This window comes from Pseudorasbora parva, chromosome 11, assembly GCF_024679245.1.
Source record: "Pseudorasbora parva isolate DD20220531a chromosome 11, ASM2467924v1, whole genome shotgun sequence".
In the NCBI taxonomy this organism is placed as follows: domain Eukaryota; kingdom Metazoa; phylum Chordata; class Actinopteri; order Cypriniformes; family Gobionidae; genus Pseudorasbora; species Pseudorasbora parva.
Window position 1 is genome coordinate 43,507,907 of NC_090182.1, and position 18,966 is coordinate 43,526,872.

The following is an 18,966-nucleotide window of genomic DNA, read 5'->3' on the forward strand; positions in this document are numbered from 1 at the left end:
GCCTCTTGCCAATTGCAATTTAAAACAACATTACTCCACACAAACCGAGAAGTCATTTTGTATACAAATTTATAATCAATTAATCAAATAATAATCCTGAGAAATTAAAAATATTCAGTAATGATTTGTTTATTTTTTGTTAATAATGATTTATTTAATTTTTGTTTAAATTATCAACATCTTAATGTTGCAATATATTTTTTAATGGAATATTTTAATGTAAATAATCTTAAAAGCTGTTAAAATAAAGGCATGATAAAGTTTTATAGAGTAATTATAAAGAGAAGAAAAAAATTCTTCTTCTCCAATAACTGTAATTACAATGAAGGTCCTTTGTCACTTTCTGTCATTTTCATTTCATTTAATTTCAATTCATTGAGGGCTTAATAATAGCACCCATGTTTCTCAGCTCTCCAATCTACTGGGTAGATCTCAATTTGCAGGCATTCAAGGTGAGCTCCTGCCATTTTCATACATGAGTGAATGTGAAGAGTCACTTACGTCAGTACAGATATTGCTCTAGCTAGCCCGTCTGGATGCAGATGGTAGACTAATGCCAGGTTGTCAGTTATTTTCAGTGAGAAATTTTAAAATCAATCCCCTTGAAATTATATTTAGTAGTATTACTGCAGATGTAGCACAGAGAATAGCGTGTGTAGTTATGCGCCATGGTGAAATAAATATAATCCTTGATGGAGTATGACCAAAGAAGTCCCTGTCACTACGGAAATGAAAACCACGACAAAAGAGCTCATCAGTGACTGCTCAATCCGATGAAGCATTGCAAATGATGCAAGTCTCCTCTCGCTGCTTCCTTCAACACAAAGTTAGTAATGTTGTGACTCATCTCAGAGCTGGTTGGTTTGGTTTGTAACTCTTTACTGATGGAGAAAATGGAGAAAATGAATGAGAGAAATACTTCCAGAACAAAGACCGCAGAAGAAGTGGGCGATTACTGTAATGCTCTATTGTCTTCTAGAGTCTACCTGCAAACCTCAATGCTTTTTGCCAGAATATTTGCATATTTGCAACTATATTCTGAAAATGAATTGTCACAACACACTAGGTGATCTACTTTAATGCTTTAGTTCGACATGTTAGACTATATACACACACACACACACACACACACACACACACACACACACACACACACACACACACACACACACACATACACACACACACACACACACATACAAACATACATACATACATATACAGTGGGGCAAAAAAGTATTTAGTCAGCCACCAATTGTGCAAGTTCTCCCACTTAACAAGAGAGGCCTGTAATAAGAAAAAAAAAACTAGATATATCACATGTCTGATTTTTAAAGATATTATTTGCAAATTATGCCCATTCCTCCCATGCTGATCTCTTCTAGAGCAGTGATGTTTTGGGGCTGTCGCTGCGCAACACAGATTTTCAACTCCCTCCAAAGACTTTCTATGGGGTTGAGATCTGTAGACTGGCTAGGCCACTCTAGGATCTTGAAATGCTTCTTACGAAGCCACTCCTTCATTGCCCGGGCGGTGCATTTGGGATCATGTCATGCTGAAAGACCCAGCCACGTTTCATCTTCAATACCCTTGCTGGTGGATAGAGGTTTTTACTCAAAATCTCAAGATACATGGCCCCATTCATTATTTCCTTTACACAGATCAGCTGTCCTGGTCCCTTTGCAGAAAAACAGCCCCAAAGCATGATGTTTCCACCCCCATGTTTCACAGTAGGTATGGTGCAACTCAGCATTCTTTCTCATCCAAACCTGAAAATTTGATTTTTTTACCAAAAAGTTCTATTTTGGTTTCAAATGACGTTCTCCAAATCCTCTTCTGGATCAGCGGGATATGCATAGTGTGTTACTGATGGTAGCCTTTGTTACTTTGGTCCCAGCTTTTTGCAGGTCATTCACTAGGTCTCTCCTCGTGGTTCTGGGATTTTTACTCACCGTTCTTGTGATCTTTTTGACCCCACGGGCTGAGATCTTGCGTGGAGCCCCATGTTGAGGGAGATTATCAGTGGTCTTGTATGTCTTTAATTATCTAATAATTGCTCCCACAGTTGATTTCCTCACACCAAACTGCTTACCTATTGCAGATAATTCCCAGCCTGGTGCAGGTCTACAATTTTGTTTCTGTTGTCCTTTGACAGCTCTTTGGTCTTGGCCAAAGGGAGTTTGGAGTTTGGAGTCTGACTGTTTGAGGTTGTGGACAGGTGTCTTTTATACTAATAAGGAGTTCAGACAGGAGACATTAATACAGGTAACGAGTGGAGGACAGAGGAGCCTCTTAAAGAAGAAGTTACAGATCTGTGAGAGCCAGAAATCTTGCTTTTATTGTAGGTGAACAAATACTTATTTTCCACCATAATTTGCTAATAAAATCTTTAAAAATCAGACAATGTGATTTTCTGGATTTCTTTTTTCTCTGTCTCTCATGTTTGAAGTGTAACTATGATGAAAATTACAAGCCTCTTTCATCTTTTCAAGTGGGAGAACTTGCCCAATTGGTGGCTGGCTAAATACGTTTTTATATTTAGAATATATATTTAGAATTACCCAAGTAAACCCATACAAATGTCTACACATGCATTTCTCTAAATGCATGTGTTTAAATTGGACCTATAAAGCAGAAGGTAAAATTATGCTATCAAGGTCATGAACATAATGAAAAGATGAAAGGGATGTACGAAGTGCAAAACACTGTCTTCATTCATTTGCTTTACAACATACTGTAACGTTGAAATATCATGCTGAGTTTACAAGGAATGATTTTTCTATTATATTTCCCAAGACTCACAATGATGTAGTGACGTGTGGAACAGTAAATCTTCTTTTGGATTACTTGGAGTATTTTATTCCATCTCCATTGTAAAACAAATGTATTTTTCTACACCTTAAACATTGTGGGGCGGATTCATTCATTAAATCAAGTTTGTTGAAGTGAATTTGCACAAAGAAAAAAGCCTGATAAAATAAGCCAGTCTGCAAACTCTATTTATGCCGCATCCAAATGGATTTAATGGATGAAGCTGATGGGGGGAGCTTGGGGGAATCCATTTCCACATTGTGAAGTGGGTTGTAGCTCTCTAAGTGTTTATTTTCTGTAGTCAGCGGGTGTGGAGGACGTGGTGGCATCTCATATGGTGGTTATAAAGCTGGAGCACTTCTGCCAGGGTAAACTATGATGATTTCTCTCTTGCCTTTCTTCAGAGGTAAATACTTCACAGTTTGCTGTCTGGGTTTCATGCACTCCTAGTCTAAGTGTCAGATGTGGAGCTTTTGGATTGCAGCAGACCTGGAATTCAGACTCTGTGCAAACTCGTGTGGAGAACAGATGTAGCAAGAGGACTTGGATGGATTGCGCGGTGCTGTTTTTGTTATTTAAAGCCAGTCTGCTTCGTCTGAGCTAAGAGAGGTTCACAGAGACAATGCGATGTGCAACGCAGATGCACAGCACTGTAAAACAACACACAGGGATCAGGTACAAGTAGCTGGAGGTGCCGGATTTATCAGTCAGGTGGCAAGCAAGCTGCTCCCTAACTCTTACTACAATACCCTGTGGCATTGATTTAGATATCACCCTGAAATAAGGACCTTTCTTGTGTCAGCTGAGATAATATCTACATACATCAAAACGGCAATGCACAGAAAATAAATTAAGACTTTTTGCATAGAGAGGTCACCTTGAAGAAAGAGCAAATCATGTTTAACAGATTATTTAACACGTGGGAACTTAAACTGATTCTTGCATGGAAACAGAAATGGCAAAGACCTGAGTAGAATATCATGTTTGCTTTCTTTGGAGAGAAAGGCAGCTTTATGGAGCCTTGGCAGCAGTAAAACTACTTGTAATAAAAACAACAAGCGTAATTATTAAGGTCTACTGGTATTATGCAGAACAAATATTATCCTTACTGTGTCAATACCCTACTGAATGCCTTTTGCCTCCATAGTCATCTCGCATGCTTCTGTAACTCTCCCTCCACACCGTGCAAATTAAAGTAAGATTTACATTTGCATTGGTTACAGCAAGACAAATTGATCTGATCTAAAGCATACGGAACGTTTTAACATTCCTGAACAAACTGTATATTTCTTCTATTGAGTCCAGAGGCGACTTACACAGATAAATCAGCACCAGGGTCAGCCGCATTTACGCAAGCCAGGAGAGCATGCGGAAGCACGAGTGCTTCGTTCCTGGGTTTGTTTTCTGTCCACCGGCAGGCGAGAGCTGACAGCAGCAAGCTTGTTTTTTTCAAATCTCCAAAGTAGCCTCATGTCTGTGTCGCACGGCAGAACAGACAATCCGCTGCACGGACAGAGTGAGAGATAATGCTTATTTTTGGTTCAAATAAAAATCATTTTGCAACTCTATAAACAAACCTAGAGTACACTTCCTGAACTAATATGCAAACTGGAAATCAATGTCAGATACTTAATTGTCTAGTTTTGCATCTTTGTTACTATTGATTTCCATTAAGCACACATTCAAAACAAACTCAAGTTGTGTCTTGGAAAATGGCCCAGATGCTACCAAATATGTCCTATCGTTTTAGCTCACCGAAGGGATTGTGGTGGGTGTTTGAGCAAGCGAAGCCAAAATTCAAAAGTATGACGCCTTACACACATTTGGTAAAGAACAAGAACAATTTGAAATAGTTAAAGTAATAGTGTAATTGTGTCCATAAAACAACTCTGTTTAGTATGTACTCCAGTGCTGATGTCTCTGAGCCACTGTAAAAATGTACTTTCTCAGAAATAACTAACTAGAGCCTTTTAGTCCCTCTCAAAGTGCAGCGTTGGTAATAACAGTGCTTTCGTGGATCCAGCACTACAGTAGATGGTCTGCTGTGATCTTCACTGTAATACTGGTGGACATCATAAGCCTAATGCCTAATGAAGAGAACTCCAGGTGTTTATGTGGGTTCATGTATCACTCTAATACTGTGGCCATTCGTCCACTGATCTCTCACACTAGGTGCCAGAGCCCCCTTGGGTTTTTTAAAGCAGTACTGTAAATGAGTGAGAAACTGCAAGAGGAATCTTGCTCAGGGACATCAATAACCTATACAGCTCCGGACATCACGTGACCCATTCTGTTCACACCGCCATATTGACAGGCAGGAACAGCCGAATATGAAACGAACAACGCCAGCATGAGTTTCTAGGCGGCAAAGTTCACTGTGCCCTTTCGTTCAAAAGACAGAACTGTACATAAAAAAGTTTAATATATTAGTCATAACAGATCCCTATAATGCCCCCGGGGTGCTTTTCATGTGTATCGATAAAGGGACACATAGCTTTTCTGTTAGGACACCTGTTGTACCAGCTGTGTGCAAGCTAAAGCCTATTTTGACATAAATGGGCACTAAGTTACAACTTATGCACTATTAAATATTTTTGCGTTGCACTATTAAACTTAGTTGAAGCCTAAATCTACGCATAAACTAAATATTTATGGAAACCTCCGATCAGGAGTAACATTAACAGGCTTACATTTATTTTAAGAGAGAAAACATTGATGTGAATAGATTACTATAGCGGTTTACACAAACCTGTCCAAAATAGGTCCGTGTTGTGCATGCCAAATAAAATCATATAAATGTCATAATCAATAAAAGTAATTTCTTATTTTTTTGTTTCAGTACTTATTTCTTGATCCTTAATTTCGTTTCACATAGCCTACAGTTTCTGAAAGTAGTTATGTGAGGGAAAATAGTTGAATGAAGAATACACTGAAATCCACGGCATTTTAACAACTTACTTCGATAAAATGATTTCCCCTTTGCTTTCCCTTGCCTGTTCTGGCATCCTGGCACACAGCAGTTGTCCACCATGTTAAAATAGTAAGGTTTAAACTCTCTGGTCTGGTTTTAAATAAATTTTTTTGCTACTAATAGATGCCAACGCTACATCCACTCTAGTGTCCCGCAGAGGTTAGGCTGTGTGACGTCAACCTCCGGAGCTCAATTCAGCACAATGTGGCTATTATGGTTAAGGAAACATAAATACATATAACACAAACGAATATTCGAAGCTTCGGAGGGAAGGGGCTGAACATATTCTTCTTTCTAATAAAGGTAGAATCTCGAGAAGTGGCGGACAGGGCTTATATGCTCCGAGAACGGACACTGCACTAGTGATACAAAACACACCGGCCTGCTACGTCCCAGTTTTGATATATTATAGTGGTAAAAATAATTTTGTTCAATTAAAAACTGAACAACTGCAGCAGCTGAGTCAGATCGCATTCATCACGAGAGCGAGGAGCTGAATGACAAGATGATCGTGTACTGTTTTGTTGTGTTTTTCATTAAGAATAATAGTCTAATGAACTCACAATTCAAGCAACCCGTTCCAAAATAAACCGAAAGCACAGCAGCTCAGTGCACTCAGTACTGTAATGTGCAGTGAGGGAAAGTTCTCATTGTCACATATCTTAAGGGTAAAAAGGTTATATATTTTGATTCTATTATTGTATTTTCCACAATGTCAAACCAACGCAGCTTAACCCAAAATGCAAGTTCAGACATGCGCTTCTTCTATATCAGCTCGTGCAGTCGTGCGCTTTAGACAGAGATTAATATATTTATTAAGTATAATGAGGTTGAGTTCCTATTCAACTTTCCATCCTAAAAACTGCTCGGCTAAAAATAAAAGAGTATTGTATTTAGCCATATGCAAGCACAAATGAGAACCGTTTCGAGGGGGATGCCGGGTATGTGTAAAAAACAATTTGAATCCCAAATCTGAAAATCGAATACCAACCCATCGAAACGAATATTCGAATATTCTGGTCCAGCCTTATATGAATGTGGCCAACTCTCTGATTAGTGCTCTGACAACTGAACTAGGGAGCTCAGAATATTCCATAAAAATAAAAACACATGGGAAGTGAAATGGGGAAAAAAAGCAAAGATATCATTCAGATGCGAGTTAACCTTTCTTCTAACTGTTTCATGGGTGAGACGCTGCTAAAGACGCGCAACGAGTGCAAACCAAACACGTCCGCCAAACATACAAACAATAGGAAAAATAGAGCAATGGAAAAACCTGTAAAAAACTACTGATGTCTGTTTGATATTTCATATTCACATGATGGTGACAAGATGAAAGGTGCTGTTATTTTCATTTTTTACAAAGCATTTACTGTAAACGTTATTTACTGCTATTACTTTTTGGCTAAGAAATATATTCAGCATTTTTCTCTATTTCTGATACGTTTGTACAATATTTGCCTTCATATTTCATGCATATTTTCTGCAAAGATACCAATGATCATTTGATAACACCAATGATAACAATGATCATTTCAGGTGTGTGGAATGGAATTCTTCTTAACGTTGTGTTTTTAAATCGAAATTGTCATTCAAAAAAATAAATAAATGATTTAGAGATTTAGTTTTTATGCCATATCACCCATCCCTAATATGAACTCATATGTTTATTAAATGTGTAAGATGAAAAAAAAACATTTTCATAAGATTGAACTAATAGGGTGTGTGCACATATGTTTGAGTGTGTTTTAAGTACAATTACCAAGGAAATCATTGGTTTTGTTTACTCTGAAACAATTTTCGAGTTGCGTTGTGGTAAAAAGAGCTACGGGTAGCGCCAGCTGATTGCTGAGTGCAACCATTCTACGTCATCAACCTAGAACGCAAACAAAATGGCGCCCCCCATAGTCCAAATATAAAATCGATTTTTTTAAATAATGTAAATCTTTCATGGGTTTTCTACTACATATTTCAGTAAGAGACCTCATTTATGTTATATTAAGCCAAACAAGTCTCAACACCAGGGGATCCCTTTAATAGGCCAGAGGAGAACTGGCACCCCGACTGAGTCTGGTTTCTCCAAAGGTTTATTTTTCTCCATCATGCCCTGATGGAGTTTCGGTTCCTTTGGTCGCCTTTGGCTTGGCTTGCTCAGTTGGGGACACTAAAATTATGATCCAAGTTATTCAACAAAATATACAAATAAAATTAATGAATTAGGTCTTATTTAATTCTATAAACTATAATTTACATTTACATTTAATCATTTAGCAGATGCTTTTATCCAAAGCGACTTACAAAAAAGGGGAGAGTAATAGAAGCAACGAAACAGAGAAGGCCAACAACCTGTAAGAGCTGTAAGAAGTCTCAATTAATTAGCACAGTACACATTTTTTTTGTTTTGTTTTTTGACATCTACAACAAAAAATCACGTAGGCAAAATGCCGAACACTGGATTTTGATAGCTATGATAACAACCCATTAGGACTAAGGCTGATGCCCCAACTGTTGTCGTTAATGCGGATTCAGTGGCCCAATGGGTTGGTTTTGTATGGCATTCTAGCTAAACGCGCAGCAATAGCCATCGACAGCAAAAACTCACGTACGCAAAATACAGAACACTGGATTCTGATAGTTATGATAACTATGTAACATACCCGCCTGAAGGCACAAATCCGGATGAGAGACGTAGATATGATCCAGGAGTGTGCGCTTTTGGTCGTTGCTGTGGTGATCAGTAAGTGCTATTCTTTATTGGTCAAGTGCAATTGGAAAAGATGTGTCTTAAGATGTTTTTTAAAAATGGCTACAGACTCGGCAGCACGAATAGAGATCGGCAGGTCATTCCACCGGGTGGGAACGGTCCAGGAAAATGTCCGTGCGAGCGATTTCATGCCCCTTTGGGATGGAACCACGAGGCGCCGCTCGCTCGCAGAACGCAAGCTTCTGGAGGGTGTGTAAGTCTGAACAAGGCAGTTTAGGTATATTGGTGCAGAGCCAGTGGTTGTTTTGTAGGCGAGAACTAGTGCCTTGAATTTGATGCGAGCAGCCATTGGCAACCAGTGCAGTTTGATGAAGAGAGGCGTAACATGCGCTCTCTTCGGCTCATTAAAGACCACTCTCACCGCTGCATTCTGGATCAGCTGCAAGGGTTTGATAGTGCATGCTGGAAGCCCAGCCAGAAGAGCATTACAATAGTCCAGTCTGGAGAGAACAAGAGCTTGAACCAGGAGTTGTGCAGCCTGTTCTGATAGGAAGGGTCTAATCTTTCTAATGTTGTATAAAGCAAATCTGCAGGACCGGGCTGTTGCAGTAATGTGGTCAGTGAAGTTTAACTGGTCATCAATCACAACTCCAAGGTTTCTGGCTGTCCTTGATGGAGTTATGGTCGATGAACCAAGCTGAATGGAGAAATTTTGATGAAGTGCTGGGTTGGTTGAGAAAACAAGTAATTCTGTCTTTGCAAGATTGAGTTTAAGATGATGCTCTTTCATCCAGTCAGAAATGTTTGTCAGACAGGCAGCGATACGAACACTGACTGTAGGATCATCTGGTTGAAATGAGAAGTAGAGTTGAGTGTCATCAGCATAGCAGTGATAGGAGAAGCCGTGTTTCTGAATGACAGAACCTAATGATGACATGTAGATGGAGAAGAGAAGTGGTCCAAGGACTGAGCCCTGTGGAACCCCAGTAGCTAGATGATGTGACTTAGACACTACACCTCTCCATGACACCCTGTAGGACCTACCAGAGAGGTAAGACCTGAACCACTAGAGAGCAGTTCCTGTGATACCCATCGTCTTAAGTGTTGACAGGAGGATCTGGTGGTTAACTGTGTCAAAAGCAGCAGACAGATCCAGCAGAATGAGCACTGAGGATTTGGAAGCTGCTTTTGCCAGTCTCAGTGCCTCAGTTACCGAGAGCAAGGCAGTCTCAGTCGAATGGCCGCTTTTGAAGCCGGATTGGTTGTTGTCTAGGAGGTTGTCCCGTTCAAGTAACATAGAGAGTTGATTGAACACAACTCGCTCAAGGGTCTTTGCAATGAAAGGCAGAAGGGATACCGGTCAGTAGTTTTCTAAAAGTGCTGGATTCAGAGAGGGTTTCTTAAGCAGTGGGGTTACCCGAGTCTGCTTAAATGCAGTGGGAAAGGTTCCCGTGTGAAGAGAAGTATAATACTGATCTGCCAACATTGTCGCTATATGATTAATTAAAATAAGCTGATAACATCACGGTTTTCTCCAGAACGACGGTACAGCCAAATCGAATTTTGTTGTAACATTGTTGACACTGTGAAGCTGCTTTGAAACAATCGTGATTGTAAACGCGCTATATAAAATTGATATATTGATTGATTGATTGATTGATTAAATGGTTGTTTGGTTGATTGATTAAATGGTTGTTTGGTTGATTGATTGATTGATTGATTGATTGGTTGGTTGGTTGGTTGGTTGATTAATTGATTGATTGATTGATTGATTGGTTGGTTGGTTGATTGATTGATTGATTGAGTTTACAATATTCCATATATGAAATAGCTCTTCTCTGTGATTTCGTGAACAATTTGTGACAAAAGAGTTACAAAACAATTGAGTTACAAAATTTAGTCTAAATTCTGAACCATTGGAATAATTAGTAAAAATAATACATTCATTGTATTCACTCAAATATATTCATTACAAAATAATTCTGATAAATAGTCAAAGAAGTGAGATGAACCACAACCCCTTGTTGACACTGAGAGAATCGTAACAGCACCTCATTAAAACTTCCTAAAGTCTTTCTAATGCTGCAGTAATCTAAACACTGACAAGACCGTTAATGGTGCTGTAACACATTAGTACTGTGACTGACAGCAGTGAGCTAGATCTTCACGCTCTTTCTCTCTAGACCAACTAATGATCTTTCCTTTACAAGCTGCTCAACACCAGGGACAGAGGATGAAATCACCCCAACCACTTCAGTGACCCAAACTCATTAATCCTTAAAGATTATTTGTACCAAAATCGAAGCATGTTTAACATGGCTCCCATTGAAAACGGAAAAGTTTATTCAATGGATTTACACTTTGGCCCAGAAAGTGCTTATACAAAAGAGAAAATTGATTAGGAAGCTACAGGAAACATGAAGAGAGCTGCATGTTGGCATCAGCCGAGCTTCACCTTTGTTTTAAGGCTCTGCGCAGGGCTCTAATGCAATGTAAAAGAGAGCTTATTGATCTTCTGGCTCCAGCCCCTTACTAAGCCATCTATCAAAACACATTCGTCCCATGCTTGGCACACCAATATTGACCGCTGCATTCACCATTGCATAAACAGGAATTGACCTAGGACCCCTAAGTGATGAGTGATGAACTCCTCCCATTGCTAACGGTCCATAGAGGACTAGTTTCTGCACTTTTTTTGGGAAGCATCCCACCAGAGCTTTTCTAAATGATCTGTTTTTTAAAAAAATAATTTAACATTCATTCATTTAAAAGGACAAATGACACTGTGTCCGACAAAATGCTGCTAAGAGCCCCCAGTGCACGATACTCCCATCAGGGTGATCTAAAAAAAATGCTGGGTTGTTTAAACCCAATGTTGGGTCAAATATGGACTAACCCAGCAATTGGATTGTTATAACCCTGCGGTTGGGTTAAATATTTGCTTAGACAACCCAATCGCTGGGTTAAAACAACCCAATTTGTGGGTTAGTCCATATTTGACCCAACATTGGGTTGTTTTTTACCCAGAATTTTTTAGAGTGTATCAGGGGTGCGTTTCCCATTAAACGACGTTACTCCCTGATAATTACCATATGTTGCATCACTGAATAAATCAGCTAGCTAGTCACGACTGTCTCCCAAAACCGCATTAACAACCACTTTGGTTTATGATGTCACGCATGGACATTGCACTTGAGGACTAATTCTTATTTTCTCAGTTATTTTGCTTTATTTCCAGATTCAAATAGGCTTATTCTTACGTACTAGAGCACGTCCACACATGCAGAAAACAAAGTTCATTTCAAAGTTAATGTTGTCTATCCATGAAATCTACAAATAATTTCCCCAGTTATTATGTTTATTTTGAAATGCTCTTAACATGCTGATTAATAATGCTAAATGTAAAATGTCATCACAAACCTCAGTCATATACATAATGTACAGTATGACAGATAAAAATGCATGGGACAGAAAAGCGGCTTTTGTAACTGCGAAAGATTTTTACCATTATGTCTCACGATCCAGTTGGAACCAAGCCAGTGTTCGGACCCAGACCGTGGTCCGCCATTTGAATATGCCTGGTATAGATGATAACATGTACTTGTTTTGAAAGAGCCTAAAAAGTTGCGCCACATCTGACTGTGGTGAACTTAAAAGGCTGGTGGTTTTATCAAATCGGGCTTTGGCATACACACTTCAGATGAGCGTAGAAGACGTTTTTGGAGAGCAGTAATTTCTTCCCTGGTATGTTCTCTTCAGGTATTATCTTTATCAGGGTCTTACACATTTGGATTGCCAGCAATTGCAAGAAAAGAAGTAAAATCCTTTAGCTGTGAATTCTGAGTTCTGTGAGAGCTCCAGACATACAGTATCATGCATTTAATATGATACGTTAGCTGTGCACAAATAGGAACAGAAACAATTGGATTTCCTCGTTTGAACACTATCTGGTTGACCTGTGAATTTATGGAGGTCAAAGTCTTTTGGTTTTATAAGTCATTCCAGTCACATTAATATCGACAAATATTTTTTTTCTTTCTGAAAGTCTCATTTAATCAGGGCAAGACTGAGTTCATAAACATGCAGTTGGGAGCACATTCTGCAATAGCAACAGCCAAAGTCTGTGTTTGTTTTATAGGGAACGGCGCTGAAACTCACACCTGATTGTCATCTCATTGATTGGAACATCTAACTTAAATTACCCTCTTCAGAGAGATGATAATTCTACAGGTTCACATTTATGGTATTTACACACCGATTTTGAGTGAAAAACATGCTCCGTGACTTCGATGATTGGCTTACAATTTAAGTTACATTCATAACAGATTACAGTTATTCAAAAGGCGGGGGAAAAACTTTCCACCACCACTGTATGAGGTTTACAATCATTCATATATCAAAATCACAGACAACGCTAAAGTGTTCATTACTCTCTCACTCTCTTCTCTCTCTTTCCGCGTCACTGCAGAACTTCATAATTGCAAATCATGAAGAAGGATTACCGCCTGGTGATGAAGAAAGAGCCCTTTCCAAATGTGACAATCATGAAATTACCATGCCATTAAATTTACCGAACTGTCAGCATCTAGTCAACACAGGTAATTATACTGATTGTAAGCCACTAAATGCTGAACAGAGAGGTGAAAACTAATACATTTTTAAAAAATAGATCTTGCTATGCAAAAGCTTAAGTTGTCTTCAGCTAGGAACAGTTTCAATACAATGATAACATGATCCTCTATTTATGTGCCTTGTGTTTAATTACCACCTCTTAATTTTTAAATATGATAATGCATCAATATTTAATGGAAGCTTTAATTAATCCACATTTGAAGCACCTGAAAGTCACACTGTCTAGGTCAGTCAAGTTGCTTCTTGCACCTTCGGCCAAGGTACACAGATCCTGTCCTCAGAGACAGTTTGTGTGATTACACAACGCTATGTCAAATATGAAGAATATCTGTTATGTGACATTTGTGTTTATGAATAATAAATGATCTTCACAGACATGGAAGCACAAACAGTGCCATTTCAAACGCGCTTGTTGAAATGTCTTGCAGAAAATCAAAATAAAATATTTTGATTCAGAATAAGTTGTTTCTCATTAGAATATTATTGAAAGAAATACCAGAGAAGTTCCTAAAACACTTAATTAATTATGCTTCCTTTCATAAGAACTGAAACTGACCAATGTGAGAAAGTAGCCTAATGTCTCTAAGTTAATTGTGATTTCTTTATATAAAAGACTGACAGATGAGCAAATCATTAAATATAACTCCCATATAAGGACACTTTTCGCTTTTAAGCATTGCGTGGCGTGATTCCCAACAGTCCCAACAATTCGGGGTATTGATCTTTAGCACCGAAATAAGTGATAGCTTTCTGTGCAATTATAAAGCGCGTTAATGATGAATGAATCACTCACCATTTCTGTGAGGAGCACGCGGGTCAAAACCATGGCACGACTCTAAATCCTCCTGTGGAAATTCACATCCTCGCATGGAAGAGAGTCGCTTGCAAAGGAAAGGACAACTTCTAGGCTTTACGGGGTTCGCGGGATGCCCACTGTCGGCGGTGGGCACAGTTGTAGGAGTTTAACGAGTGACGGTAATGTCGACTCAAACTAGACAGGCGCGTGAGAAGCGCGCGGCCAGTTCCGTGGATCAACGGTCAGTCCAGCAGAACCGAGCGCGAGCGCCCTTCAGTTTCCACAGTGAAACGCAAACTGAAATCTCAAGTCCCTCCTCTTTCACACCGCTTCCACCTCCAGTGTGTCTATCTATTGCCCTTTTCAAGAAGCCCGTGTCCAGTGTCGTTGTCGTGTGTGTACAACAATGTAGGAATGCGCGCGCGTTTATGTTTCAACTCGTGCGTACAGCACAATTAAAAACCAGGGTCTTTTTATTTTTTATTATTTTATAATCCTGCTTGCAACGAGAAAGTATAATAAACTTCCCCTCTGGATAATGCATATGCTACTGTATATCGCACACCACTAGATGCATTACAAACTTTTTTGTGAAGTCAATAATAAAAAAAAGATTAATAATAATGATCATTTAGAGGTTTTTGTGAAACTAACTCGTTATTCCCGACGATCAATTATTTTATATAAATTACATGTGACTAGCTCATGATATCTGCTATAAGACAGCTTGTTGGATTTTTTGGACTAAGTATAATATATTTATAACATAAATCACTAGACAGATTTGCCATAGGCAGTATTGGGGGTACTAAATGCCTTTTTAAATGTAAAACAATAATAATGTAAAACATTTTCATATGATCAAATCCTAAACTTTATGTATACAGTTGAATGAAATTCAGATGATGATAACATATAGAATACATATAAAATACAAAAACATTACAATATCAATTTTTGACTCTGGTTAAAGTGTGTCTCACAACTTCGACATTGTTATGAACTATAATTAAGGGTGCTTGTACACAATTTACATTTCCAGAACAAGCAGCCATTAAACATTTCACTAAGACATGGTGCTGAGGAAGAAAAAGACAATAAGGGAACTGAAAACATCACACAATTGAAAGAAACTGCAACTGGAGACATGAAGGAAATGGATTCAAGGAAATGTTCTTAAAGGGGGGGGTGAAATGCTGTTTCATGCATACTGAGCTTTTTACACTGTTAAAGACTTGGATTCCCATCCTAAACTTAGACAAAGTTTCAAAAACTAAAGTTGGACGTTTGATGGAGTATTTCTGTGTTAAAAATACTCCTTCCGGTTTCTCACAAGTTTCGGAGAGTTTTTTTCGAGTATGGCTCGGTTTGACGTTAATAGAGTGGAAGGTCCTTGTATGGGCCGTACGGGCTCTTCTCCCGGTAGGGTGCGCACGCATGACTACAGCGAGAGAGAAAACACACGCCCATAAACACTCGGTCCAGTCGTCTGTGAACACTTCTGATGCACCGCGCTCCACTTTATTCCTATGGGTGACGTCAAGCGACTTCAACGCTTCAGCACAGCATTCCTGGAAGGCAGCGCTGCATTTGAACCGATTTGAACGCAGAAATGATGGGAAGCTTCACAACATCGCCTACAAAACAACCTCTGGCTCTGCACCAATATACCTAAATTCACTTGCTCAGACTTACACACCCTCCAGAAGCTTGCGTTCTGCGAGCGAGCGGCGCCTCGTGGTTCCATCCCAAAGAGGCATGAAATCGCTCTCACGGACATTTTCCTGGACCGTTCCCACCTGGTGGAATGACCTGCCGATCTCAATTCGTGCTGCCGAGTCTGTAGCCATTCTTAAAAAACATCTTAAGACACATCTTTTCCATTTGCACTTGACCAATACAGAATAGCACTTACTGATCACCACAGCAACGACCAAAAGCGCACACTCCTGGATCATATCTACGTCTCTCATCCGGATTTGTGCCTTCAGGCGGGTATGTTACATAGTTATCATAACTATCAGAATCCAGTGTTCTGTATATTGCGTACGTGAGTTTTTGTTGTAGATGGCTATTGCTGCGCGTTTAGCTAGAATACAAAACCAACCCATTGGGCCACTGAATCTGCATTAACGACAACAGCTGGGGCAACAGCCTTAGTCCTAATGGGTTGTTATCATAGCTATCAAAATCCAGTGTTCGGCACTTTGCGGACGTGAGTTTTTGTTGTAGATGTCTGTCTTTAAAAAAAAAAAAAAAAAAAAAAAAAAAAAAATTGTTGTGTATTGTGCTAATTAATTGAGATTTCTTACAGCTCTTACAGGTTTTTGGCCTTGTCTGTTCCGTTGCTTCTATTACTCTCCCCTTTTTTGTAAGTCGCTTTGGATAAAAGCGTCTGCTAAATGATTAAATGTAAATGTAAATGTAACATCGCTTCAGTCGCGTCGCAAAGTGGATTTCCACAGTCACTGCTGTCACAGGACTTCACCAAATCATACCAAAGAAGTGTGTTTTTAACGGAGCTGCCCCAGCGATAAAAGTTCGGTCCTGCTTTGGAAGCAGCCGGTGAGTAAAACTGCTTCAAATGTCTGTGCTGTCGGCTATCGGCACGTGAGTAAACATCAGTAAACGACACGATCGCGTGCTTCGTCATTCAAATGCGCTAACGTTACTCCATTGTTGTTCTATATAATGTTACACTAGTCTGACGTGCAAAACCGTTTTGCTTGCTACTGCTAAGGTTTAGTCGCATACAATTGTCCATAAACCGAATCATGTCCTCATAAACTGCGAGTAAACACACACAAATGTTGACAGGCCACTAAATACAGTCCATACCACAGAGACGGACGTCCTGCTGTTGCTGTTTCTCCTGTTCAATTTATTTCAGCCTCCGGATCTGATTCTGGATCGATAGCCATGGGTCTCCACGCTTGAGGACGTCACCGCTTTGCGCATTCGTCATTCTGGCGCTCGGTTTTTTCCAGAAATACTCGGTACAGCCTATATTTCTTTTATAAATATAATAAAACGAAAGACTTTTCGGAGATATGGATGCAATACTACTCTATAGGTACTCAAGATTGACATGAGATTGACTGAAACTGAGTGTTTCACCCCCCCTTGAACTGTTTTGCCTCGTATCTCTTTGGGAGAACTTTTTCTGTTGAACTGGGAAATTCTTCCTCCTCTTCAGTTCTAATGAAATGCGGCATCCCGCAAGGATCTATACTGGGTCCAGTATTATTTTCTATTTATATTCTTCCTTTGACCAGTATTTGTCAGAAACATAATCTACATTATCATCGTTATTCTGATGGCACTCAGCTCTATCTCCCTCTGTAGTTTGGGGACATTTTGGCCTTACAATCACTTTTTGATTGCTTAAATGATGTGAAGGGGTGGATGGCAGCCAATTCCCTCCATCTGAAAGAAATAAAGAAGTGATAGTTTTTGGTGCCCAAGTTCAATTAAAAATAAAATTAATCATTTAGGCCTTTTTAAATCTAAGGTACAGAATAATCCAAGGAGTCTTGGTCTTATTTTTAATGCTGAGTTAAGATTTGACAAGCATAAAAACTCTGTGATTAGATTCTTCCAATTAAGGTGTATTGCGAAGCTGAAACCTTTTTTGTCATTAATGATTTTGAAATTGCAATGCATGCTTTTATTACTTCTAGACTGGACTTCTGTAACTCATTTATTACGGTGTTTCCCATGCTTCACTATCATGCGGCTGCAGCTGGGTCAGAATGCGGCTGCTAGGCTTCTGACTGGAGCCTGGAATAATGCAAGCATTTCACCTGTACTAGCTTCACTTCATTGGCTTCCAGTAAATTTTAGAATCCATTATAAGAGTCTACAATAAGTTTTTAGGGTATACATGGCTTGGCACCCAGTTATATTGCTGATCTTCTTCTCAGAGTAGATCTTCACAGAGGTTTCAGTTAACTAATCCCAAGTCTCGTCTAAAATCAAAAGGAGACAGGGCGTTCTCTGTGACAGCTCCTCGATCATGGAAGAGCTTAATGAATCCTGTACCTCTCTGTGTTTTTAAATCTCACTTAAAGACTTATTTATTCTCACTTGTGTTCGACTGTATTTAACGTACAGTGATTTTCTGTATTGTTTTGGTGTTGTCCTATGCTTTCCGGTTGTGTTAGGTCCTGGTATGTAAAGCATTTTTGCCAATATGTGTTGGTTTTGAATGTGCTATAAAAAATAAATGATTGATTGATTGATCAATAACTTGCATGAAATGTCAGTCATTTTAATTCTTCTTCTTCTTCTTCTTCTTCTTCTTCTTCTTCTTCTTCTTCTTCTTCTTCTTCTTCTTCTTCTTCTTCTTCTTCTTCTTCTTCTTCCTCCTCCTCTATTTCTGTAGTTAAATAATGATTTGATCTCGACTCCCTTGATCCCCATTTAACCTTTTTAATCTGCGGGTCTCACAACCTCTGTCAGCTTCTCTAATCTATATAGTTTCAAAAAGGCGTCCATGAGGCATAGAAATCTTCAATCACAAAGCTTGAAAGGCCAGGTCCAATAATAACTCGGTTTACATAGCCACACATTATGTGACAGAAATAAGCTATGAAAACACTTGCATAGAAAATATAAATACATGAATCTCAAAACCAACCCGATGAAAAGACCAGCAAATGTTGTGCTTTGAATGCTGATGTGGTGAAGACCCCTCACAGTCTTGTCAACAAGACCTTGTTGACACGGTAAAGAGTCAAAGGGTCATCCAAACTGGAGATCACCCTAAATTATTTCCTGGAAGAATTGATTATATTTTTCAAAAAGACTTCATTAAGACAACATTTTTCAACCCAGGCTCATTGGAAATACGTGACTCTGCCTACATTTTTGCAACACCCGAATTATGTATCTCTACGTACGTTTACCTGCACTTTTAGGGTGAAATGTCCACCGGAGGCGCTAAGTGGTAATATTTTTTCTCCATTTTATGCTGCGTTCCACTCCACTTTAAGACACGCACTTGCAAACTTCCCTAAGCACTTCCCCTTGGGGAAATCCCCGCCACCATTT

At 39.2% G+C, this 18,966-nt stretch overlaps 1 protein-coding gene across 2 annotated transcripts in view; it reads right to left on the reverse strand.

Annotated features, from left to right (window-relative positions):
* htr4 (5-hydroxytryptamine receptor 4) overlaps positions 1-14,223 on the reverse strand; it is a 149,801-nt gene extending 135,578 nt beyond the window's left edge. For both annotated transcript variants that reach the window (XM_067456678.1, XM_067456679.1), the window contains exon 1: positions 13,912-14,223. In XM_067456678.1, the coding sequence (XP_067312779.1) occupies positions 13,912-13,987 (76 nt within the window). In that variant the 5' untranslated portion in view covers positions 13,988-14,223. The remainder of the gene's footprint in view (positions 1-13,911) is intronic.
* Between the last annotated feature and the right edge of the window lie 4,743 nt (positions 14,224-18,966).